This window comes from Hypomesus nipponensis, chromosome 9, assembly GCF_054491055.1.
Source record: "Hypomesus nipponensis isolate SF chromosome 9, ASM5449105v1, whole genome shotgun sequence".
Classification (NCBI taxonomy): Eukaryota; Metazoa; Chordata; class Actinopteri; order Osmeriformes; family Osmeridae; genus Hypomesus; species Hypomesus nipponensis.
The window spans coordinates 11,934,340-11,960,383 of NC_140369.1; the positions used below are offsets into that span (position 1 = coordinate 11,934,340).

Here is a 26,044-nt window from a genome sequence, read left to right on the forward strand (position 1 = left end):
TGTACCTGTGGCATGCATTTTGCCACGTAAACTTACTTTTGGAGAGCCCCACTTTCACAATCCTTTGTAAGAAACTCACCTCAACAGGCTCTATATTTTCTCCATTCTTCATCCACCTATAGGAGGGCTTGGGTTTCCCAGTTGCTTTACACTCCCACACCAAGGAGTCGTCAATAGGCTTCTGCACGTCCTGGGGTTTCTCAATGAGGTGGGGAGGGGCTGCACAATGAACAACAATCACAGTTAGTTGAGCGTGAGCATGAAGTGTATGTGAACCAGGGGCGGACTGGCCATTGGTGAATTGCATTATAACATTTAATCTTTGTACAGGGTGAGATTTTTTAGCTCTCCAGTAACTCAAGCTTAACAGAGGTGGTCCATAAATATAGAAAACCCTTACCCCGCTGCAGCGGAGAGAGAATATGCCTAGTAACTGGTCACTACCCCTAAACTATCATGGGACGTTTTGACAATCACACATCATGACCTTATCTACCTTGGTCTCAAGACGACAGGATTTTATGGCGGGACAGGATAATAAGGGTTAGTTTGCCTCAAACGAGTTCAGTCAACGACTTTCAAGAGAGCGACTAGGCAGTTCTTCAATCGAAAGCCTTAACATACAACACATTTAGCCTAAAAGGATGACATTGACTCTGACACTTATTTGTGTAACGTGAATGTGTCAACGACTTTAAGGTGGATGTTTTCACCCATCAGGCTTTACACAATGTTAGTAAAGGGCTCATTTAGAGAGGGGATGATTAACTGTTAACACTTTGACATGGGGCACTCAGCCATTGCATAAAATGCAACAAGAAAACGTGATGCTAACAGGGGTGTGGTGGCTTCTAGCCATAAGGCACATCATCATTTAAACAAAAAATGAGTGTTGTTCAGCATACAGTTTCTCATGCATAGGGCACTTGATTTATTCCCACTGAATTTAGTCACACCCCAGTTGTTGGCGCTCTGTTTATCAATACAACTAGTGAGATTTACAATCTGAAAAGCTATATATGCTCTGGATGATGTGTAGGTCAATCTACTATCATCTTATATCACACAAGGCTATTGTCAGGACAAGAGTAATGGCAGACTGTGCATTTCCATTACACAGGCCAAACTGATACCGCACTCAAGGACTGACCTTTGAGGTGACTTCTCTGTAATAGTACATACAAATCCTGATCTAATTGGCTTCTGCATCAGCTTTACCTCCACATGATATAAGATGAAACAGTGGGAAATCCAATAGAAATTGCAAATGTATCCCTATAGCACCTCTGTGAACCAAATCCGATGAGATGTGTGTTTTGTGTATTTCTGTGCATATGTGTATGTGATACAGTAAGAAAGGGAGCCTTCCTCCCTTTCTTACTCTATGGGAGAGAGGGAAAGAAGCGGGGGGGGGGGGGGGGGGGGCGGCTTGTGTTTGTGTGTTTGTATGCGTATCTGTCTAGGTATTACTAATGCCTGTGTGTGCGTGTGTGTGTGTGTGTGTGATGGAAGTGCCACCAGAGGAGATAGGTGAGATGTCCTCCATTATCACCAGTCATTTAGCATCACATCCATTCCACTGCAATCTTCCAGAAGAGCCTAGTGGGCCTGCTCCACCTCTCAGGACCCTATTGTTGTTGTTTCCTCGCCCCACTGTCGAGGCCGCTCCCTTCATCCCTCACCCACTGTGAACGTATCGACTCTCAGTCACCACTCACCAAATGAGACCGGGCAGCCCATCTCTGGCTGCATCTCAGGTCTCTCAAATCAGCCAGAGCTGATGCTAAGAGGTAGATGGATGTGATGGGATAGAGGAACAGACCTGCATTATAAATGCACTGATAAGTTAAGCAGATGCATTTGTATCCCTTGTGTAGTCTTAACATTCTGTATGCTCTCCCTTGTTTGTAGGAGACATTACAATAATCCCATTTCAAAAAATTATTTAGTGGGTTGTCTCTGCTGTAAAATATAGTCATACAGTCTGCATGCATATGCCTAAACCAAAAGCAGTATCAAAACAATATCCTCTTTTTAGAAGATAAAAGCTAATGCATTGCATTTGTTGCTTTTAGTCATATACAAGTGTGATTATTATTCACACCTTGATGCCTTAAAAAATACAAAATGCCACTAAAAACATTAGCATATACGTGATAATGATTGCGATACATGAAATAGCAGTGTAAAATAATATTTTCTTTCTCTAATTAACAGGAAGGCCAGTCTTCAAAGTTTTATGCCTGCAGGTTGCAGTGATGTACACCAGATACACTTATCGATTTACTTATTTCCACACACTGCTGACAAATGTCTCAAAGGCTTAATTCCAAGGGACTTCAAAATAAGATTACAGATTTTTATCGCTTGGCAGACAGAGAGAGAGGAAGGGGGGTGAAGCCACATCAAAAGAGACTAGAACAGCAGCTAATACAGACAAACCAGCCCCTGTGGCTCACAGGACGAGCAACATGGCTGCTGGGTTTTATGACGTTAAGGTGCCGTGAGCGTTATAAATAATGGCAAATTGTTTAATACACAGAATGAGTTACTTGTGACAGCTGTCAGAGTCTGACTTATTCACCGCAGGGCAGAAAACCAATTGAGGGAAAAAGCGGTTAAAGTTTGAAAAAATAAATAAAGAGATCATAAATATTTATCTGCAGAAATAGTTGTGTACTGTATGTAAATATGTCTGTTTGAATGAATCACTTGAGTCCTGACTAACCTTATCAACTAGTTAGCTACAATATATTCTTCCCCTCTGTATTTCATGTATATATACAAAACATTTCACCTCAAATTTCAACAAGGGAACAGGTTCCTTCTATCAATGCAGAAAATAAACAATGAAACAACAAGTCTAATAAAACATTCAGGGAGCCCAATGAGCTATTCTTGTAAATGGGTCATTAGGTATACAGCAGAGAAAAATTCCAGAAGGGAGAAATAAATCCCTGTGGTACGAATAGCCTACAGGTACTTACTTGGAGGATGTCTTGTATGAACAATGCCAGCACATGACTACCACCAGAACAACAGAGGGTCAGGACCCTCCTTTTGAAAGTCCAGAATAAATGTAACTACAGAAATAGAAATCCCCCAGAGTGGCTCTCATAGAGCTTCTACCCCCTGTGCATGCTTCCATCATAACCCCAAAACATTCCACCACTGGAATAACAACAAACAATGAAAGCAGAACTGTCCAGAACTGGGAAGACAAAGGATCTGAATTACCAAGGCGTGATTTGGGGAAAGTCTTATCAAGCACAAGGCAAAGTTCAAAATCAGACTTAAGTGAAGTTATCAACAGTAGCATTGACTGAATAGACTGTCCTTATTCCAGTCCATCCAGATACTGTACTGGAGGTCTGCGGCATATGTGCCTCTGGTCTAAGTATAGTACATTTAACAGCTTTGATCTCCAGTCAAGTTGGATGTCAATCATTGTGCCATCTGGTGAAACCCAATACAAGGCTCATGAACAAGGTCACATCCAAGGGCTCTGCCTCATCCACATCATTCCTTTAATCTGGATCAAAATATCAGTGGCCTCGTGCCTGACAGCCTCTAATCGCTCAGATGTGCTCTTAAAACAAGGCTCCTCATGCGAAGTGAGGGAGTCCCTGTTCATTAACATGGACTATGTTTTAAGACCAGTTACTGTAGGTCTGCCTTTGATGTCTCTCAGTCTGAGCAACTCTGGCACATGTAGCTTTCTCTGGTCAAATATTAATGTACTCCTCGATCACCTACCGTAGAAAGAGAGCTTTCCTCTCACACTGTTCCTCCCCCTGGGGTTTTCCGCCTCGCACTCATATGTTCCTGCATCTTCCTGCTGGAAATATGGGATTTCCAAGACACCGCTGGCTTTCCTCACGTCTACTTTTCTGGAAAAGGGAACTCCGTCTACTCTCCTCCAGTTTATAGTGGGGGCAGGGCTGGTTGGAAGAAAATCAACAAACAAGACAAGATAATTAGTACTGTATATGAAGTATATACTATGTCTCGGTTATTTGAATATACTTGGAATAACTGGTTCATCTGCTGAACTAGCAATGATCTCTGAGAACCTCAGCGCACACTCTGTAATGAGATTCTCAGATGAACATCCCAGCCTGAAACTAAGAAGGGTTTGAGGCAAAAATGTAAACATGAAAAGTATCCCGCTGTTTATTCTAAACAGCGTGTTTAGAATAAACGCGTTTATTTTTCACGTTTCATGTCTTTGAGTCCCTGTTAAGTCAAACACAGATGCTTAAATCTCAACAGCATACTTACTTTCCAAGAGCAAAACACTCCAGCTTTACAGTAGAACCCTTGGCTACATGGACTACTTCTGGAAACTGAACTTCAATCTTTGGCTCATATTCACCCATCACACCTAAGAAGGGAAAGCCACAGTATAGAATGAGATGAAATCCAATAAAAAATGTGATGTACATTATGCCTACTGTCGAGTCCTGTACTGTAATTGATAACAGTGACACAGCTAACAAGTTGCTCCATGCAAACGCGAGTCTCTGGTTCAACTCAGTTCACTCATTCCATAGGCTCTGCTCACACACTGCTGTTGCTTTAATCTGATATCCAGTCTTGAGGTTTCCTTACACAACCAGCTTTTCAGGTGTAAGAAATAGACAGATTTTGTCTTGTTTCATTTGGTGGTGAGATGTGTTCTAGGGATGATCCCCACTGTCTGATAGCTAAATCAGATCTTATCGCCATGGGCTAGTGCTTTTGGATACCCAATGGCACTAAAGCCCATGGTACATGAGACAGGTGTAAGACCATAACCTTTTATAGAGGACATGAGCTAAATGTGACCAGTGACAACGGGGTTGGTAATTAGAGTTTACATGTCACATTGATGTCTGGTTGTAGATATCTGGTTTGATTGTTTTGGTTGAAAACGGAACCATCTAAAAATAAGACATATTCTTTTTGATTTGTTGAAAAGCATCAAAAACATTTATATTGTGCACATTGTAACTTACTAAATAGAGATGTGTTTTAGGGACACATCTCTATGAGGATTAATCTCCTAAAACCCTAAGCCACTAGCATCTGTTGTGCATAACTGACTACATAACCAATAGCATCTCAGACTGATTGGGACATCTGGAAAATTGGTACGCCTGGAAAAATATTTAAAATATTTAGCAATACCACCAGTGGCAACAGTCCTCTTAGCTCCCACTTCACACATGAGGGAGTTGACTGTGGCCATTCTATAAAGGGATAAATCATTTATGCACATCACAGTTCAATGTCCATAATGTTGGGAGCAGCAGGGAAAGCTTGAAAAAAATAAAAAATAATTAGTGAACGAATATCCATCTTTCTGGGACAAGAATGCTAACATGTAGATCACAGAGAGACATGTGACCTTTCCATAGAGGCTTTGATAAGGCCAGCCTAAAGCATAAAAAACTGGAGTTACTGAAATTAGCAAAGAAAAAAACATTTGCATTTCATTGGTATTCTTTAAAAACACTTGGCCCACTTCAACTGTTTAATTTACAAATACGTATTTTTCATGGGCCTAAAGCCACCATTTCATTCTGGTTGTTCATACCTAATTTCTATTAATAAGTCTAACCTTTATCGAATGCCATATGTACGATGAGCTACAAAATGCCATTTGTAAAATTTCTTACAAAGTGTCCTCCATCTTTTGCAAGAAATACTGGGACATGGAAAAACATGTTCGTTACTGAACAGGCTCCCTTCAGAGTGACCCCTTTTTGCCAGCAGCTAGTGTGTTCTTTGTTTCATCCAACTGTTACCAACCCAACCAAATTAAAGACACATTGACTAATAGGCATTAAAAAGCAAATACACAAACACACACAGACACATACATACACACACAGACACATACATACACACACACAGGACCACATTGAACCAGGTCTCACCATCACTGCGTAGCACTAGTGGGGCGGGTGGGCCCTGCACGCGGGTCTTTGTGACAGTATTGGTAACCACACAGGTGTAGTTTCCCACATCAGAAGGTTCCACTTTAGCGATGTACAGATTCCCTGTTTCCTGGGAGATGAAGCGTCGTGTGTCCTGCTCCACAAATGATGGGTACTCATTAAAAATCCAGGAAAACATCAGATCTGGAAAAAAAGGAGAAGTGTCTCAGATCAAATAAACACCAGACTACATGCATGTTAAAGGTCAGTAAGATTATGTACATCATCAATATATCATTAGGCCATAACCAGGTTTTGGCAGGTGGGTTTGTGAGGATTGGGTCGTGGGTTGAAAGCATTTGTTAGTGTTGCAGTTATGTGGTGTTTTGTGTACCCTCCTTCTTCTAAGGGTAGCAGAACTACCACAGAGTTTCGTGCCAAGGTGAAAATTAATGATGGCCAGAGTCTGTGATAGGTTACAAAGCTGTGTAATTATCTGAACAAATTTCAGCACAATATTATTCATGCGAAAGAACATTAGGACATTTACCAGAATATGATGTTCCTCTATTACATCTATTACAACTCGCATGGCAGGGATTGGAGAACACTCTATACAATCTTATGATTTTAATAACCATAAACCAAAAACGTTTTACAAAACAGAATAAGGAACGTAAGTTGAAGTCATACCACACAGTCCTTTTAAAGACATTGGATGCTGTTATTCAGATCTCCAGTCCTTTCCACTGACAGACACATGCTATTTCCCTGCTGAGTCTAATCAAACCCATTCTCTTGTTAGCAGGCTGGTAATTAAACAAAACCGGTCTTGGAGGATTCTTAACCTAGCCTCTCTAACTGCCTGGTCATTTATCACAGCGTGTTTCCATCCATGCCGCAGCTTGTTCCCTGATACAAGCATGTACATGACACATTACAGTCGGCCAATCAGCAATCTCAGAGGTTTCTGTGTGTGTGTCTGTGTGTGTTGAGTGTAGATGGGGTTGGCTCAGGAGCAGACCAGAGGGAGACGGAACACTCCACAGCAGGACAAGACATGTTTGTGCCTGTTTCCTCCCCAATGCTTTTGAGCTGTGACTGTCCCTGCCCATGTTTACAACTGACACACCTCTACATGGTGACTGACTATGTTGACAGTGGAATAAAATTGAAGAATTTATTTGTAAAGAAAGATTTTAGACATCCAGTCCACACATTTGGCACACTGTTTTGTTCGTGCAACAGCAGCATTGCAACAGTATCATTCAGTTTATAGTGTTTGAATTAATCCACACAATGTCTAACACTACATGTATTACTAGCGTTAGAATTTTATTAAGCAGATTTCATATAACGTGATTTAAAAAAAATCCAAAATATACAAACAGAGAGCATAAGGAGTCATACAAAAATTAAACCCTTTCTTTACTCAACCGTTTTTATAGTCCAAAATTCCTGTTATAATAAGGTGAGATTAGATATGTTAGCAAACTAATACATCCTCCATAGTGTGGACAAATCTTTAAGGCCATTGCTAAAGATGATAACGTTTGACGGGAGAGGAGTTTTCACTTTGAAGTGTCCCTGGAGAGGAATGTCAGATGCTGAAAAAATATAGCCCAGTGTGCGCTTAGACTGCTGGGGTTGCAAAATGCTTCTGAGAAGTCGCCATGAAATGAAAAGATCTGCAAAACATAGAGACCTGTAAGTGTATCCTCAACTATTTGTGATGATACAAAAAACATGTATCAAGAGAATGACACAAGTAACTCTGTTGATAAATATACTTTCTAACTAAATGTTTTTCCCATCACAAAGATAGTCAACATTCAGAATTCAGAGTGCAAGGACTTTCTGTATTGTCCCATTCAAATACATCCAGTTTAAGGGAGTAGGACATTCAATTTCTACACATAATTACCCTAAAAAGATTCATTTGTATCCGTTTTAAAGTTGATTATTAATAATAGTATTACCCTCAATGCATATCACAGAATGGTGATGGTGACAACTGTTTGAAATTGCTTACACAAGCATTCCCCATGTGCTGTATCTATTAGAGTCATTGTTGGGAGGCAACAATTAAAAGCCAGCCTCTTGGCTTGTTCAAGGCTGCAAACATGATTAATTTCTACACACTGTTGGATGGCAATTTCTTCTTCAGAGCTAACCCAGTGGCTGAATCCCTTGGGATTCACAGGGAATAATTATGACAATGGTGAACAACAAGAGCAAAGTAGGTCTGCTTCAGCACACTAAACAAGCTATCCATCAATAGTAAAGGGAGCACCATATTAGTGAATTCCTTACTACAGTAGCCTATATGGGATTCATAATATGCAGGGCTGGGAAGGGTGGCATATTAACACACTGTCAGTGTACTGCTTCCCATTAATATTATGTGTCTGTCTGATCATCTGGTGTTAATAATACATGTAATGCTCTCTCTGACAACAATATGCATTTTTAATTACAAAGCTACAAAGCAAAAGTACCAAGGCATGCTGAGAACGATAAACAAACATAAAACAAAAAGGTTCCTAATTGTCCTCTTCAACGTGTAATAATGATCAGATGACTGAGCTAGCAGAGTTGCATTTTAAGGGATGAGGAGGATATGTTGCTGGCCAAAGGCATGGGAGGGGTTGAGGGTCAGTTTCAAGATCTTATCTCTCTCTCTCTCTGCCTCTTCTCTTACAGTTTGTTTCCGTTTAGAGAGGATGGCCCATGAGACCAAGCTGAGTGTCAAGATGCAAAATGAGTCACATTACAAATCATATTGAGAGAACTAGTGTCACCTCCAGTTAAACTCAATCATAATCTGCAGACTAGTTCAACTAGCAGCATTCAAGACACTGCCTCTCTGTGCTGAAAAAACGAAATTCCACACAGCCTCCCTCAGAAAACACCACCCTCAGAAAACACCACTCTCTCAATACTGCCACTCCAATTGTGCTACAACGGGAAGCGTTCCCAAGTCTGCTTCGGGCTCTGAGAATCCTCCTCCTGTTACTTTACAGGACCAGACATAATGCACATGCTCTGTGTTCTCAAAGCCTGGGGTCATAGAAAATAAAAACAGAAAGGACACACTATACTTTTCTATTTTTGGTGGGTATGTACTCAAGTGACTTCAGTCTTGAGTGCCCTTAAAACATCCCTCTCCATTATAAAATGGAGGTCAGCTGCATTAGGACTAAACACAATAATTGAGTAATACAAAGACTAATGGTAGGTCACATAGACAGCCTATTAATGCGGTGGGGTTTGAAGGAGAGCAATAGTGACAACCTCTCAGCTCTTCTGGCTTCTCTGTGTGAGATTGTAGTGGAAGCTATACATTTCTGGAAACAGAACCAACACATTTTTCAAACCAAGGGTATTGGAATCCCCTTTCTAAAATATAATTTTAACACTAATGTTAGCAGGTCATGGGTGTGTGCCTTCTCCATCTAATGTATTCTGTTATAATTACCTACAGCCCCGTCAAGCTCGCGAACCAGGAGCAGTGGCCTGTCACATCTAAGCTGCATGGGTGGAGGCAGCTCCTTGCTTCTAGCCCGGCCTGTGTGTCTGCGTCTGGCATGGCAGTGTGTGTCATCCCTGATCTGCACTCAGCCCTGTCTCCTCATTCTGTTTGCCCACTGTAAGCAGGGGAGGGACGGGGACTCTGGCTACACTGGTACAAGAATAAATACAAACATTTTGCACCTTTCAGATATAGTGAATCCGTTGCCTTTATGGCTTTACAGGAGTTGCTCAAATCAACAGTCGGTTTATGTGAACCTCTGGGCATAACACATGCTTCTACTGCTGAATGCTGTTGTGTAACTGTACGTACTGTATGAAGTAAGGATTTGTGCTAAATACACCTTAATCCTCACTCTGTACTGTACTTCCAACATGTGGCTCACTTCCTCACCCAATAAGGCTGAAAACAAATCAAGCGAAAGGGATTGAGGCATGCAGAACCTAACTATGTGTTTATGCCCAAGGGACAAAAAAAACGTGTATTCAGGTTGCAACCTCGCTTTATTGTCTGCCACCTCAGAGCGACTACAAGGAGGCAATCACTGGAACAGCGGAAAATGTGTCCACAAGCCCTTTACTTTCAATGTATGATTAAGATTTTGACTCTTCCAGTCTCCTTTTTGTAAGAACTAATTTAGGCTACCTTGTCAACATCTCCTTTCACCGCAGACACACAAGGTCAAGCTATTGAAACTAGAAGGGTTCTGAGTTCAAAAGCACATTATGAAAGCGTAGAGAGTTAATAAAAAATAAAACATTACAGTGAAATATCCATTCAATGGTTATATTGTGCCATACCAACATAGCCAGACAGCTAAATCTATACCAATAATTTTGCCTTTGTAGCTGACCCATTATTACACAGTAAAAAAAAACTGTTAAAATTCCTCTCCAGCTATATTGCAATTATTTTGGGGGAAATTGTTTATGATCGCTCACACACAAAACAAAATGACAAATGAAGTGATGGTTTAAAAGTAAGGGTATATAGATGTCCTTGTGCAAATAACAGTTCTACCACTCCTAACACTACATATGAGTATAATTATCTTAAACATTTAATTTAGTCAACTATGGTGTAACTATGCTGCATCAAGAATTACAGTGAGGGGTCCAGGCTGCTTCTTGTGTATTGAGTTAGGAAGCTGTCTTGTTTTTTTAGATTGTTATTTTCTCTTTGCACAGCCGGTGACAGTATATTCCTCCAGGGATGAAATCCCAACTGGCATTGAGGGATTTGTGTTTATGTACTGGGGCAAGGGAGCCTGGGGGACATGACGTGTGACTGAGGTCCAGCAGAGAGGAACGAGGTGCTTACACACTGCCAACTAGATGGCAGGAGAAAGAACCTGGCATTACACTAGCACACACGCACAGCACGCAAGCATGTAGAACACACACACCAAACCTCACACTCAACATAGAACATGAGATGCTTTATAAGCATCTGTCATTTAAGTTCTTTGCTAGCCTGATTAATGTGTGTATCATTTCAAGAATGTACTATTTGCGTTCCCACCTGCACAATCACCCACGCACCCTTTCATGGCAGTGATCTGCATGTGTTTCTTGTTCATGATAGTTCAGTTTCTTGGAAGCCACAAATCTGGTGTTGTTTATCCTCATATTGGTTTTCACTTAGAGAACATGTTTTCAATATAACACATTATAAAAGTGTGTTCTATGTACTTCTTCGTAAATGTACGTATGCGTTTTGGTGGAAATGTCAAAGTGTGTGTCCTCTATAATGTAGCCATTTGGAGTATAAAATATGTCTGAGTACAGTATTAAGTGAACAACTCTGAGGTTATTTATGGAGATTATAAAAATCTGCCATCCACTAATCAGATTATAACAGTAAAACCCCTGACAGCAATATTTTTTGTCCCACCATGAACACTATTGGTAAACATTCTGTTGGTATTCGTCTGAATATCATCATACTCTTTTTCTCTTTACACTCACTCACTCACACACACATCCACACACATACACACACATACCACAAATGACCTTTTATTTCAACACACTATTATTATTAATATTATTAACAATATTATTATAATTGGACACATACACCCCCAATCACCACACACTATTCCTTGCTTTTGTAGGCCATGTACATCTCAATCTGCATGCTTATGCACACTGTTCATGCATCAGGCAGCAGGGGGAACTTCTGGACAGCTGTCTGCTCTATATTATGTGTCCCTTGACAGTCACTCCTGCACAGAGTGTCCTCAACTCCACCGTCCATCGTTAGGCCCACCAACATATGGTAATGAATAAGGATGTGCTGGGTGGTTCATCTAACATAGCACCACCCACATGCATCTTCTGATTGAGATACAGTACTTGTGAGGTAGGTGTCTAGGGTGGCATAGCAGATTGTTGCTATCAGTGGTTGTCATTGGGGGATACCATCATTAGATAGCGGGACACCATCTAATGATGACAGGACAGCAATTGAGAGACACCTTTTATAATGGCTAAGTAATGACACAAAAACATTTTGATCATATTTCGTGAAGTTATTTCTAGGTGTTGATGCCTTGCAGATGCATTGTCCAGATCTATTCATAGGCTATATCTGCATGACTTGACACTACCTAGTGTTGGAAATAAGGGCATTGAATGAATCTTCAGTAGCTCTGTGCCTGTAGAACTTAGGACAAGAATGTCTACTCTTAACAGACAGTACTCACAGTAGGCAGTAGCTTTTACATCAAGTGATAGGGGAAGCAGAATGATATGAATTGTGTGTAATAAAGCTACATATTTTGTGCAGTGGTAAGTTTGGTAGTTTTGGAGTGAAGAGGTACAGTTGCCTTGAAGTCCATGTATCCATGGTTCCAAACTAGCTAAAATAAATTACGTATTTTCAACCCAACGACTGTTCCAGGTAACCCTAGATGTGTGTGTAAAAAACCCAGATGCAATCAAGCAAACACTGACAAGGTGACAAGACAACTTCTGACAAAGTACCATGCTTCAAATTGGTGCTATCCATCTGGTTAGATGCAACCCAATGGATCATTTTATCCTGTACTGTATATCTGTCTGACCCTATCTTGGTTTATTACTACTAAGACATGAGCTGCAAAACTACACACCATGTGCCACAATACTTTCTGTTCCTGTATAGGTATTTGTCCCAAACCAACCAGAAGTAAAATCCAGATAGACCACAAATCTTTTGCAAGGGAATTTATCATGGTTGAGGTGCTACTGTATAAAGTGAACAAGATAAAACAGGTGTTACATTTAAGAACTCCTCAACAAGAGATGGAAATAATGTACCACATGGGATGCATCTGCCATACAAACCTAAAGTGAGAAGCTGGAGGGAAGTCTGAGGGAAAGTTGAATGTATGAACAGATTTGTAGAAAGATATTCATGAAGGGTTTTCTTACCTCCGGAGTGCGATGGAGGTCCACACAGGAGGACCACACCCTGTCCCTCACGCACTAACACAGAGCTTCTTCTGTGCATCTTGAAATTTTCCAAGTCTGAAAAAGAATACACCCAATGTAAACTCCCGACAGATATGGCACTAGGCCCTTTTGATAAAAGGTAAAACCAGAGCAGTGCCAAAAAAACGATGTCAATGCATTACAGACAACTCAAGACAATAACACTTAAACATTATTGATAACAAAATCTCAAATGTGAAAAAGAATACATTTTTGAAGATGTGGGATCTTAGACATATAAAGATTGATTCTCAGGATGGTCATCATTGCTGGAGGTGAACAGACCTTGGTAATGCCTCAGGCCAAATTAACACCTTGTACGCTTCTTTTGACTGTCAGAGAGACATAAATACCTATTGCATTTAATGAAACAAAACTGTATAAAAACTGATCTCTGAAAGTATAGGCCATGTTGTAAGATATTCAAATAAGATCAAGTGTGGATGAAAGTGTTGCATCAGCAACTTCAAATAAGTTATTCCAGTGAACAACGTTATACTTGTGGAAGGTTGTTAAAATACAAACAAAATATGTAAATATATGCTACAACAGTTCAGTAAAGAATATTATAGTATATTAGGTACTATAGTTTTAGATGTAATGTATTGGGATTAAAACAGATTTGGCCTAAATCAATAGGGACTTACAAACTATAAGTTCTTTGTTATATAGAGTATTTTGCTGGGCTGGGTCACACTTGAACAATTTGAATGGCCCCAGTGGTTTTCAGATTTCCATTGTATTTTATTTATCACACTCACCATTACAAAGCCATTCAAAAATAGTTTAGAAACTGAAATGAGCCTTTTATTGAAACTAATGTACAAATGTCTGCTTTGCAATCCCCTTTGCTACTGTAGCCAGATGAATCTTTGTATAGGTATTTCAGAAAACACATAAGAGTCTTCATGGATGAGCTTACTGAGATACCGCAGGTATCAGCAGAGGTGGATGAATACATTGCCAACATTTCCATGCTTTTTTTATGATTCGTTTTTCGGTAATTTGATTTACATAATAAAAGACAATTAAAAAATATATGCGTTTGATCACATTCTGCACATGGCACAAACGAGAAAAGCAAACTTGCTTAATTCTTCCTCTCCAAGGTCTCTGAAGTGTTTTGTCAGAAGGGTCAGAAACGAAAGAAAAACAACCAAAAAGAATAACATTAAGTACAGTTGAATGCAATGTTAATTTGATTAGATTGATATAGCTGATTTTAGAGCACAAATGAAATCATTTAAAGGATTAATTAACTTCCCTCACTAATTTCCCTTGATGTGTAAAATGCTCCATATTGTCAAGTCACCTCAATAAAGATGGGGGAATGGCAGCTCTCATTGCAGGGCGGCTCAATATGAAGTCTAAAGCAGAGCAGAAACCAACTCACTTTGAAACTAGATTGCTGATTAGTTCTGCTCCAAGAGCAGATTTAAATGCAACATTACTGGGCTCACTGATTTATGAAGAAGACTATAAGGTCAGCTAATATATGTCATATTGGCTGTGGGACAAGTCTATTATGAGGCAAGCTTTAATTATTCCTTAAAACATAAATCTCCTCTTAACCCAGGAGCACTCTTTTACTAATATCTTTTGGATTTTCTTAAGCTCTGTTAAGAAAAGTAAATCTTAGAATTTTCCCTTAAATTACTATGAGATTTGCCAGTTGAGAGTCAATTACATGAACAAGTATCTACTGCACCTTTGCAAATTGAGAGATAGCAGTGAAACCAAAAACCAAAAAAGGATATACTATACTCTTATGTCATAAAAAGTAAAAAAGCATGAACATGTAGAGGTAGTAAACTGCTGCAGTAGTGGCAGTAGTGGCAGTAGTGTAGTATTCTGTGGGTTAACATCATTATTGTCAGTCGGTAAGGGCTGAATTTGAGCAGTGTAGACTACTGACGGTCAGGTAATCAAATACAGCTTGAATCAAGGACTTGCAAATGTCCTAGCCACACAGGCCCATGGGTGTGCTTTTGAGTTTTGGTCCAATACAGGAACCATGGCATAGCAACAAAAGCTTTTGAGTGGAATCATCCCTCACTTTCATCTCAAGGCAGGATAGTAGGTGAGATAAAAGCCCTAGAGAGACCCAGAAATTGTGAGTCTGAAGGAACAAAGTGAACTAGGCATTGGACATCTAAGGTCCTAAATTAATTCTAAAGTGTCTTTTTGCCATCATTTTGGATTTAGATTAAAGCTGTTGTGATAACAAGACACACTGATCCAACTAAGTTATATTTGTGTCTCTGTTTTGATATTTGAATCAATTGCCAACACACATAAATACACATCCACGCACACACACACACACACACACAAACACACACATACACGCACACACATCTCAGTACACCACTCTCAGTAGTCAAAAAAGAGCAAAAGAAGCATTGTTGAAAAACAGCCAGAGGAGCCCAACTGCATGTTTAGTACAGTATTGTAGCAGGGACAAAGATAAGGACTTGACCAAGAGCATGCTCCTCTGAGCACACACAGCTGTGCTTTTTTGGTTCAAAAGAAAGCATGAAAGCATGCAGTCAGCCTTTAAGAGGAATCTCAAATAATTTCACATCAAACTTGTGACAAAGAGAACAGCCTTGTGTGGTTTGGCATTGAATTGCAAAATAAAAGTCTTCAAACTGAAAAAGATCTTTAGAACAGGTAGCTACTGTAACAAAAGAAAGGAGATCAGACTACACACTGCATAAGTCAATCGTAACCATGATTCATGATCATTTGGATAAGTAACTGATGATCTATCCAGAACCATTAGCATCCATTATTTTAAAACTGGGATGACACAGCAAACAATGATCCAGATTACCCTGATGATCACATCCAAGACATATGAGCATTTTAAATGCCAGCATGACTTATCATACTTCAACAAGTCTGCCCAACCATAACTATGTGATTCATTGCACCCACAGTCTCCCTTTGTCTTGCTGAGCTGAAAGGGTGGCAGAAAGAATTGGGGAAAAATAGGCTAAATGATAAACTGTAGTACAGTTCTAATTGTTTCTCGTTTTTTTAATAAATGTATTTGAATCTTTCTTTTTTGGCAATAGGCTCCTATTTTGTACTGTACTAATACTACTGTACTACATTGGACTACTGAGAACCTTCTTCCTTAACATCAGGCTGTGCATGATACTGTAGTTATCCTTGACGGTCACATTGAGATTTGTTTGAAGATTTCCAACAAGGGGTTCACTTTAATTCCCTTGAACTCCAAAGAGGATGTTTCTTGACTGTTGCCTACAGAAGAGGCTCTTTTTTATACACTAAAGTTGACCTGTTAACTATGTACGTGCATTCCTAAGTTCAAATCAAAATGTAATATTTGAAAACCCTGTCCATGGTATTTGTTCTATAAGAATCTATTTAGTGACTAAATATTATTTATTTAACACATTCTACATGATTAGTAATTTTTTCAAATATTATTTCTGCTGTACCATTTATAAAGAGCTATAGCTAGAAAAATATTGATTAGCTATTGTTTATTGACATAAACTTACATAAAGCTATTTACATAAACTAAAGTTACTGTTCACTATACTGTTGCTACACACAATCCCAGCAGCTAGAGAAGAGTCTTCTAGAAGTATTCATGTTCATATTCTAGGTCTCAATTTATACCCAATAAATACTAACATGTTCATGGGGCACAAATCTAGACCTTTGAAAGGAAATCAACAAAACATCATTCTTTTGACATGCTTAGAAAACCCGGGAAACATTCTGCAGGTCTACTAACTATATGCTTTTATTGACACCGATTTTCATTTCCAACGTCAGCATAGTAACAAACCCCACTGTACCCGTGATTCAGATATTGAATATACAACCTATTCATCAGTATGAATCATGGGTGACCATATTTGACATAATCACATATACAGAATCAATACAAATACTGATCAAGGGCAGCCTTTATTGAATGAGGAGGCCCTCTATCCATCAGTTATCCTTGCCTCAGGAAGTGGGCTGGACAGCAGCAAACTCCTCACAAGAAGAGGCACCATCCATCAAAAGTTAGGTAGAGGGAGGGGAATGCTGGATTATCTGGAACATTGCCACTCATGCAGTAACCTTGAAGACCCTGCTGACTACATAGAGTAACGCTCACAGAGAAATACAATTGTTACTCTGAGGAAATGCTAAATAAGGTGATATCCCTGGCTATCCCCCATGGCAACATTTCTCAAGACCAAAACATTGTAAATCTACTTAAACATGTTTTGATATCAACCCTGGTAATAATGCTCTTTCCATCACCATTGACACATGCAGTATCATACACATACGACTGAAATTAATTTAATGCAGCTACAGTTGGAAAATCTGTGTGGTACAGTCAGGATAGACAATCCTAAAATCTAAATGGCTCATGGAACTAATGATTAATCCACAAAACTAACATAGGATAAAATAAAAATGATAGTTCCAGCACAAAATATAACAGTATTGGTGAAGGAAGGACAGATATATCTTTCTAATTTTGACAAACACACCATGTCACACATTTAATACAGTTGTTGATTAAAACATGAAAATATATATTGTATAACACCAATGTGCTCTGGAAAGATTATGAATGAGGAACATGATTAAGACACTATCAATATCTCTTTAATTAAAACGCTCACAACAGCCAGAACTCAATTACCGAACTAGAATGCCGCTTTTGTCAGAGAACAGCAATTATTTGCATATTCAAATTACTCTAATTTCCTATAGGCCTAGATCTACTGACAAGACTTACCTTATCAATGCAATTATTTAACTTCATTCAGGAGAAATTGTAAAAACATACATTTTCAAAGTACATTCTTTGTCCCTGCGGTGTTATCTTTAGTTGCAAGGTCACTAGCACAGGGCATTTGCAATCACTATACAGCCAATTTTCATTAGTTTTTTTTTATCATTAGAAAATGAAATTGATTGTTATAGAGTGTATTGTGATAGAGTAGCAATAAAGTACTTCATGAATTCAACCTGAACATGGGTAGAATGTATTACTGATTCAGTTGTATGTGCTTCTGTAGATATATATTTATTAGTCCTTTCAGAAATTCATGTGTCCATTCAGCAAACGTCAAACAAACTACAGCACCAACAACAACAAACAACAGAGCACCTCAACAGAATCACAGATCTACAAAGAATCACTAAAGTGCTTTACATATTATAAGAAAGTGCAGCATCCTCACGCAAAATAATATGTAGTCTTACATCCTTTAACAAGTACATTGGCAAAGAAGTATGAAGTAGTATGATGTCAAATAACATGGCCACAAAATTGACAAGAATCAAAGAGCCATGTTGTAATCTGCATGACACATTCTAATAATATCATCTGCCCTCTAAATTATTCTCTTGAACCTGTACCATTCAATCAGTGAGTGGAGTTCATTAAGCTATAGCAAGAGTAATAAAGACGATGGATGACACCCGGTCACAGAAGCATGCCCTCAGTATGTGACGACAACTGAAGACCGGTAAGGTCAGACCAAGACAATTGATGGAACTGTCACTGTGTCGGCCTATATTGACAGTGGAGTTCCCCCACAGAATCGGATTGTTCATACCTAGGGGTGACTCTGCTGTGCATGGCCTGGAGACAAAACAAATGGCCTGGGAGAGAGGCTACGGCCTTGCTCCAAACATCAGGAACCAGTATTCAATTTGCAGCAGCCACCTCTTTTTCACTGTCAATTTTGTTACTTTTTTAAACATTAAATCCAAGAAAACCACTGAACGAACCCCAGAAAATAAGCAACAGTATATGTTTGAAAGTCTTCAAGAAGTCATCGAAGAAGATTTGTTTGAATCTGTAGGTGATGTTAGTTATTTTAAAGAAATCTTGGGTAAACTGCTAGTGAATAGTACTAGGTGTTGTTTTTGATGTTTCGTGACTCAGGCATAATATCAGTGGTTAACGTCTAGCTCCTTGAGTCTCAGCACTGGGAGCATCAGGTCCCCAGAACGTTACTATCACAAGTTCCACTGAAATATCTTTAATACCACATCCTTTCACGTTGGTGGCTGGTAGAGTTTGATCAGAATGGGAATAAAACATTGGTGTTAGTGACTTACATGAAAAGGTTAGGCTGGCCTCTCGGCTGACGATGGTCCCGAAAGAATTGGTGGCGAGGCACTGATATGTTCCAGCATCTTGGTCTTTGTTCAGCTGGCTGATTCTGAGATTTCCTCCAGACAGGCTGTAGTGAGAGCCTGATTTTGGATTGATTACAGTGCCATTCAGTTTCCACCTTAGAAACAAAACAACAATAAATAAGAAGTTTGTTTTTTTGTTTTCACAACAAACTAAAAAAATGTACGCTTGTGGTCTGTACTTCAAAATTCAAGATTTTATCTAACAAAAGTACTCAGCATGTAAATGTATTGACACAGCATGGACAAAAAGGAAGAACTTTAATAACTTCATTAAATACAATTTTGCAAGAGGATTAAGAGCCAAAAGGGGTCCCCAATCATGGCCCCCAGTTTAGTGATGGACTACATAATGAACTACATTGAAGCCCAGCGCACCCTGGAGAAAAACACATCATTTTAGGCCATCCTTCTAGTAAGACACCCAGTCAAACAGCATAAAAACGAAGCTGGATCATTGTAAAGCAATTCAAACTAATGGGTGCTCCCTGCTTTTTGTACTTTGCATTCTATACCACGCTACATGATTATTCATGGTGTTCCAAGTAATCAGCAAGGTTTATAATTCACTTATGATGCTGGTGGATCCTCCGTCCATACACTTAAAGCAGAGCGTATTACAGAAAACACGCGTGGGAAGAAAATCAATAGCAGTAAATTCCAGTTATAGAGGTATTAACCCATAACTCAAACCTAACACCCTGACACACAGAAACACCAGCATACAGTTAACTAGTTATCTGTGATGTCCAGCCCTGTTAAAACAAAAAGAAGAAAGGCATTTCACAGATGAGTATGCATGATAATTCCTAATCACTTTATTGGAAAATGACCAATGCAAATAATGATTAAGCTCCAGAGGGATTAGCCCTTGATTATATCTTTGGAGGGAAGAGAATAATTGATTGTGCATATGGATTACAAACAGGACTGATGTATTAAAAGGTTTCCTAAAATATCTCCATCTATTTGTTACACCTTTGATTAAAGTCTGAGTTTGCTACACAGCCATCACACAATAATGTATACATTATTGATCTAGAGGAAATAGGAATAAAGGCTTTAACAGTTTGCTAAGTATATACTGCATACAATGTGTAATGTCTGAACTTATTTAGCTTTGGTAATCTTTAAAGTCATACTAGTTCATACAATAAATAACTGACTCTAGAGCTGTGAAGAATTTGTTTAAATGTGATACAGCCTTTTTTGTACAGTCTATATAGAAATTGTTCAGGACTGTCACAAGCCTGTTGACGTGAGTCCCTTCCATCGAGAGTGTTGTTATCAAACACCATAGAGGAGGTCCACAGTTTCTTTAGACTACTCAGACAATGTATATACTGTTGAGGCAAACAAGAACAAACATTAATATTTAACTGCACAGTGTGAACAACTGTTTAGATTTTTCAGAGAACAATGATAGAATGACAGGAGCCTCCAGATGATTCAAACCTCCTCGTGAGCTCTCACAACAGTCTGTGATGTATGTTTTTATTTTTTTATAGGGTTTCATGTTCACATTTGAACACACTGTTGAATGTGTCGCCCAATACAAATGAAAGGACAATCAGTTTAGGACAATAATGACATACTGAAATGAGAATGTGACAGCTATCTTTGACTCAAATGATGATTGTGATAGAGGACATTTTTCCACCAGACTTTAGGTCCACTAGCCTCCAACTCAACAGAGAGTGTACTAATGTGAGTGAAAAAGGTTGGCACATATTCCATTATTGCGCCAGTAAAAATACCTTTAACAATGATTATTGTATGCTAATTATTGCATTGCTGAGTTAATGTAACAACTTTGATATTAGCTTTGACATTTTGATGAATTCAGCAATAGATTAAGCCAAGTACATGTAAAAGTTACATATAATGTGATTATCTTACTTCCTACCAATCATGTTAGAAGGGGACACGAGAACAGCAGTTCATTTTTCTGAGCACATGCTTTATGCAATCATGTACAAAGGGCAGTGCATACAGTGGCATCGTACTATGCCATCTGGTTTATGAGTTTGTGGAAGGTGGTCTGTTCCTTTCCTTAATCCTTCTGTGTGTCTGCTTTTAATTCAGAAACACCCAAATACACTGGGTATCCACAGTGTTCTGTCAGAATCGTACATTTAGCTTTAAAACATGTAATGTGGGTAGATGCAGTTTAATGCTAATCTCTAAGGTCAACCAGTCACAAGATGCAATTGTGTGATGTGCAGATAATGAATTTTGAACATGATTTAGCCTACAGCTGCCAGTGAGAAGAAATCCCTGGTAGACAGCTTGGGCAGTAACCCGGCTAGAAGACAGGCATATACAGCAACCTTGACAGGAAACAGCTGATTAGGTCATCCTCTAAGCTGGCTCAAGCTCAAGTATTAAATGCACCAATGTTTCTAAATCTCATCCTAGCAATGTCAATGAACACATGTTTAATTTGACCTCATAGTTGCTAGAGATACAACATGCTAAACTTTCAATAGACTAATAGACTATGCAGGGAGGAAATGGAAGAGTGAAGGTGGGTATGTTGTTAGCTCATATGCTTGTGCCATATGCTGCTACATTAACAGTCACTACTGCACAGTCCCCATGATGCAGTCAGTGATTAAGATGTCGGTGAGATACACACACAACGATTCCTGGAACTATAGCTGGTGCACAGTGCCTGTGGTGAAGTTGGTGACACACAGACACACACATTAGCTATATCTATGCCTAAGGAAACCGACCAACCAACTTTGACTGTGGAATTTGATTTGGCTGGTGTAAAGTCCAGTGGCTTGAAAACCTGTAGTTTCTGTACTTTTGTGGAGTCCGCTTGTCTTTAATTAGTTTGTCATAAAAAGCAGTGCACTTTGTGGGGCTATTTAATTTTCACGAACCACACATCAGAACATTCATGAACCACCTACACAGCATTTGAACTTCATAGTGTCGTGTGAGATTAGTGGCTCAAGCGTTCAGTGGAGCTCAACTCAACGCTGTGATATTTATTTATTGCGAGATCCATAGTGACAGCTCAACATGGCTGAAAGGGATCCATCGCGAAACATGGTGGCAAATTATAATTTTCGATCGTGAAGCGCTCATAAACAACATAAACCGCAGCACTGGGTCCTGAAACAGACACCTGCAACATCACAACTTTTTGAGCTAATTGTTCCACTAAAATCCCCCTAAAATCCCACTATGAAACTTGCACAGACAGACACACAGACAAAGATTTCTTGCATTGAAGTATAGATTCTGGATGTCCAAAAAACTGATTAAAGTATGATGATGGTTGGACCGTCACCTAACACCTAACACTTTCTGTGAAAAGACTGTAGTGTTTAGGTATAGTCAATAAGAAAAATAACCAAATTGAACATCTGAACCTGTTAAATGGTATGAGCCACAACCCAACTACTATATTTGTGAATGTATTTTTATACACAAGCATCTCCAACTAGACATACATTTTTTAATGCTGAGTCCATCCTTCTTAGAGTCTCTTTCAGCTCTGCACATACCCTATGTACTGTTTGTGGCCGTGGAAAAGGTGTTTACTCCAGTGTACTCACCTATATAGAGTAGGTGGACTTCCCTGGGCCTCACAGCTGAAAACCACCTCCCGGTTCTTTTCCAGGGAGTCAACAGGGAATACTATGCTGCCGGGCTGCTTGGTGAATACAGGGCTCTGCAGGACACCACTTCCTACAGGACAGAAGGGAAAGACAACACATCCACTTACACTTAGACACCAAACCTTGTGAAACAGGCAATTAGTCATACAGGCCAAACAGACTAGACCTTGTAAACTGGAGGGAGCAAACCACAAGCAGACAAAACATATCAATTAATTCAGCTTGTCACTGCACCACGGCACAGGAACGACTTATTTGAGGTGGGATGTGTCTTCAAAAGCCATTTAGTTGGTAATAGGATAGCTCCTGATTTATACAGAACATCCGACAGGGAAGGTTTCTCATTTGCCTTTTGTCAACGTGCATCCTATTTTACCAAGGAGCTATCGGAGTAGTTCTGTCCCCACAGACGTTCAAGCAATTAGTTGTGTGGTTAGAATTCCTCGTTTGTGGTTTGTATTCTCTTTGAGGAATGACACACACAGCGGAAGTCTCCATTACTGCATGGAAAGCTGAGAATCCAATGGACTGCATGTGTCTGTTGACTTGGTGTCAGTAAGCCATGGGAATAATGGATAAGAGACACCATTAAAATCATAATTTTACCTTTGGCCCAGACTGTAATCAGATGCCATCTTAGTGATACATGTATACACCACATAACTCCACAGACATCACATCATTTTTACTTTGTAAAACAACCCAGACTTCACCGACAAAAACTGTGCAATGTTGCCAGGCTGGACTACGACTATAATTGTACAAATGATCCGGATGTCTGATAATTGAACAACAAATATTAATACAAATGAGCAGTGCACTGTCAACGCTGTATATGGTGGATATGGTGCACTGTTGACCTCGACGGGGGACGTCCTGGATCGGTGGAAGGAATACTTTGAAGACCTTGTTAATTCCACCAACACGCTTTCCGACGTGAAGGCAGAGTCTGGGGACATCGGGGGGCGGGGGGGGTGGCCTTCCATCTCTGGGGCTGAGGTTGCCGAGGTGGTTAAAAAGCTCCGCGGTGGCAGGGCCCCTGGGGTGGATGAGGTCCGCCCGGAGTTCCTTAAGGCTCTGGATGTTGTAGGGCTGTCTTGGTTGACACGACTCTGCAACATCGCGGGGACATCGGGGACAGTGCCTCTGGATTGGCAGACCGGGGTGGTGTTTCCCCTCTTTAAAAAGGGGGACCGAAGTTGGGGGACCAACTTTAGGGGGATCACACTCCTCAGCCTCCCTGGGAAAGTCTATTCAGGGGTCCTGTAGAGGAGGGTCCGTCGGATTGTCGAACCCTGGATTCGGGAGGAGCAATGTGGTTTTTGTCTGGGCCGTGGAACTGTGGACCAGCTCTACACCCTCGACAGGGTCCTGGAGGGTGCATGGGAGTTCGCCCAACCAGTCTACACGTGTTTTGGATTTGGAAAAGGCATTCAACCGTGTCCCTAGGGGGCTCATGTGGGGGGTGCTCCGAGAGTACAGTTTCCCTGATCGAGGCTGTTCGGTCCCTGTACGGTGCCAGAGTTTGGTCCACATTGCCGGCAGTAAGTCGAACTTGTTCCCAGTGACGGTTGGACTCCGCCAGGGCTGCCCTTTGTCACCTATTCTGTTCATAACTTATATGGACAGAATTTCTAGGCGCAGCCAGGGCGTTGAGGGGTACGGTTTGTTGACCTCAGGATCAGGTCGCTGCTTTTTGTAGATGATGTGGTCCTGTTGGCTTCATCGGCCCGTGACCTTCAGCTCTCACTGGAGAGGTTCGCAACCAAATGCAAAGCGGCTGGGATGGGAATCAGGACCTCTAAATCTGAGGCCATGGTTATTGACCGGAAAAGGGTGGAGTGCAATCTTTGGGTCGGGGAGGAAATCTTGACCCAAGCGGAAGAGTTCAAGTATCTCAGGGTCTTGTTCATGAGTGAGGGAAGAATGGCGCGCGAGATGATGCGGGCTCTGCATTGGTCCGTCGTGGTAAAGAAAGAGCTGAGTCGAAAGGCAAAGCTCTGTATTTACCAGTCAATCTACGTTGCTACCCTCACTTATGGTCACAAACTGTGGGTAGTGACAGAAAGAACGAGATCGCGAAAACAAGCGGCCGATTGAGTTTTCTCCGCAGGGTGTCCGGGCTCTCCCTTAGAGATAGGGTGAGAAGTTCGGTCATCCGGGAGAGGCTCAGAGTAGAACCACTGCTCCTTTACGTCGAGAGGAGACTGTCTCTCGGCTGGCCTGGGAACGCTTCGGGGTCCCCCAGGAAGAGCTGGTGGAAGTGGCCAGGGAGAGGGAAGTCTGGGACTTCCTGCTTACGTTGCTGCCCCCACGACCTGACCCCCGGACAAGCGGCAGATGACGGACGGACGGAATATCGAATCAGCAAAGCATTAGTGAATTACAAATTATTTCAAATCTGTGTAGCAATATTTTGCAATCTGCTAATGAACTATGTATAAATGGCTTACGAGTTTAACAATTATAATCAATATAATATTTCCAAAAAGGACACCTAAATGCAAAACTAGTGTGGGTGGTTAATGCTTGAATTTATTCAAGAGTAATGAATTATGGCAAACAAATCAATCTGACTGATATGACTGAAGTAATTTTCAAACCAAAGCTAACAGTGCATTTATGTGCAACCTGCTCTGCATAACTAAGAATAGTTCACATGATTCTGGAATGGCTAGGGTCAGAGGTCTTACTGATGGCCAGCAGCAATGCACTCTGTCACTGCAATGGAAATCCAGGCCATTTATTTTCCATTCCAAAACAGAAAAGCTTTTCTAGCAGCACGCATACAGATGACATGTGCAGTAAATAACAAGGCTGTTGAAAACAATTTGCATCATTCAATGCATTGTCTAAGTGATTTCATAAAAAGAGAGATTTGTGTAGAGAACATTCCCAGTGATCTATTGTTTTTACCCTGACAAATAGTCCAGTGTCATGGGTACTATGTGCTGTGAGAAGTTAGACTGGTAGTCTGGTGAAAATGTAAGGTGTGCTGTGTAAAAATCAACACATCTGTTGACTTGGGGTTGTGTGTTTGGGGATCCTCAGGTTTCCCTTGAGAAGAGTAGATAAATAACAGGCAGACTCTAGGGGTGACATGAGACAGACAAGATAATAAATACACATCCTGTACACACACAAAAAATACCTGAAATACTATAAATTGATGTATGTGTAATTATGCAGTGTGTTGCAGTGAGTTACAGTACAATCATGTACAACTTGGCAGTCTTTGCAGATAAGAATGATTTCAAGTTGGATGACAGTAGTCTTCCAAGTATATGT

The 26,044-nt window shown here is 40.2% G+C and overlaps 1 protein-coding gene across 1 annotated transcript in view; it reads right to left on the reverse strand.

The window, feature by feature from the left end:
• Positions 1 to 23,391, reverse strand: part of cntn4 (contactin 4) — a 50,489-nt gene extending 27,098 nt beyond the window's left edge. Inside the window, exons 1-9 of the mRNA XM_084705775.1 lie at positions 23,363 to 23,391; positions 22,923 to 22,930; positions 22,694 to 22,826; positions 19,044 to 19,219; positions 12,870 to 12,965; positions 5,922 to 6,125; positions 4,282 to 4,384; positions 3,757 to 3,941; positions 80 to 219 (exon numbers count right to left, since the gene is read on the reverse strand). Of these exons, the coding sequence (XP_084561901.1) occupies positions 80 to 219; positions 3,757 to 3,941; positions 4,282 to 4,384; positions 5,922 to 6,125; positions 12,870 to 12,965; positions 19,044 to 19,219; positions 22,694 to 22,826; positions 22,923 to 22,930; positions 23,363 to 23,391 (1,074 nt within the window). The remainder of the gene's footprint in view (positions 1 to 79; positions 220 to 3,756; positions 3,942 to 4,281; positions 4,385 to 5,921; positions 6,126 to 12,869; positions 12,966 to 19,043; positions 19,220 to 22,693; positions 22,827 to 22,922; positions 22,931 to 23,362) is intronic.
• Between the last annotated feature and the right edge of the window lie 2,653 nt (positions 23,392 to 26,044).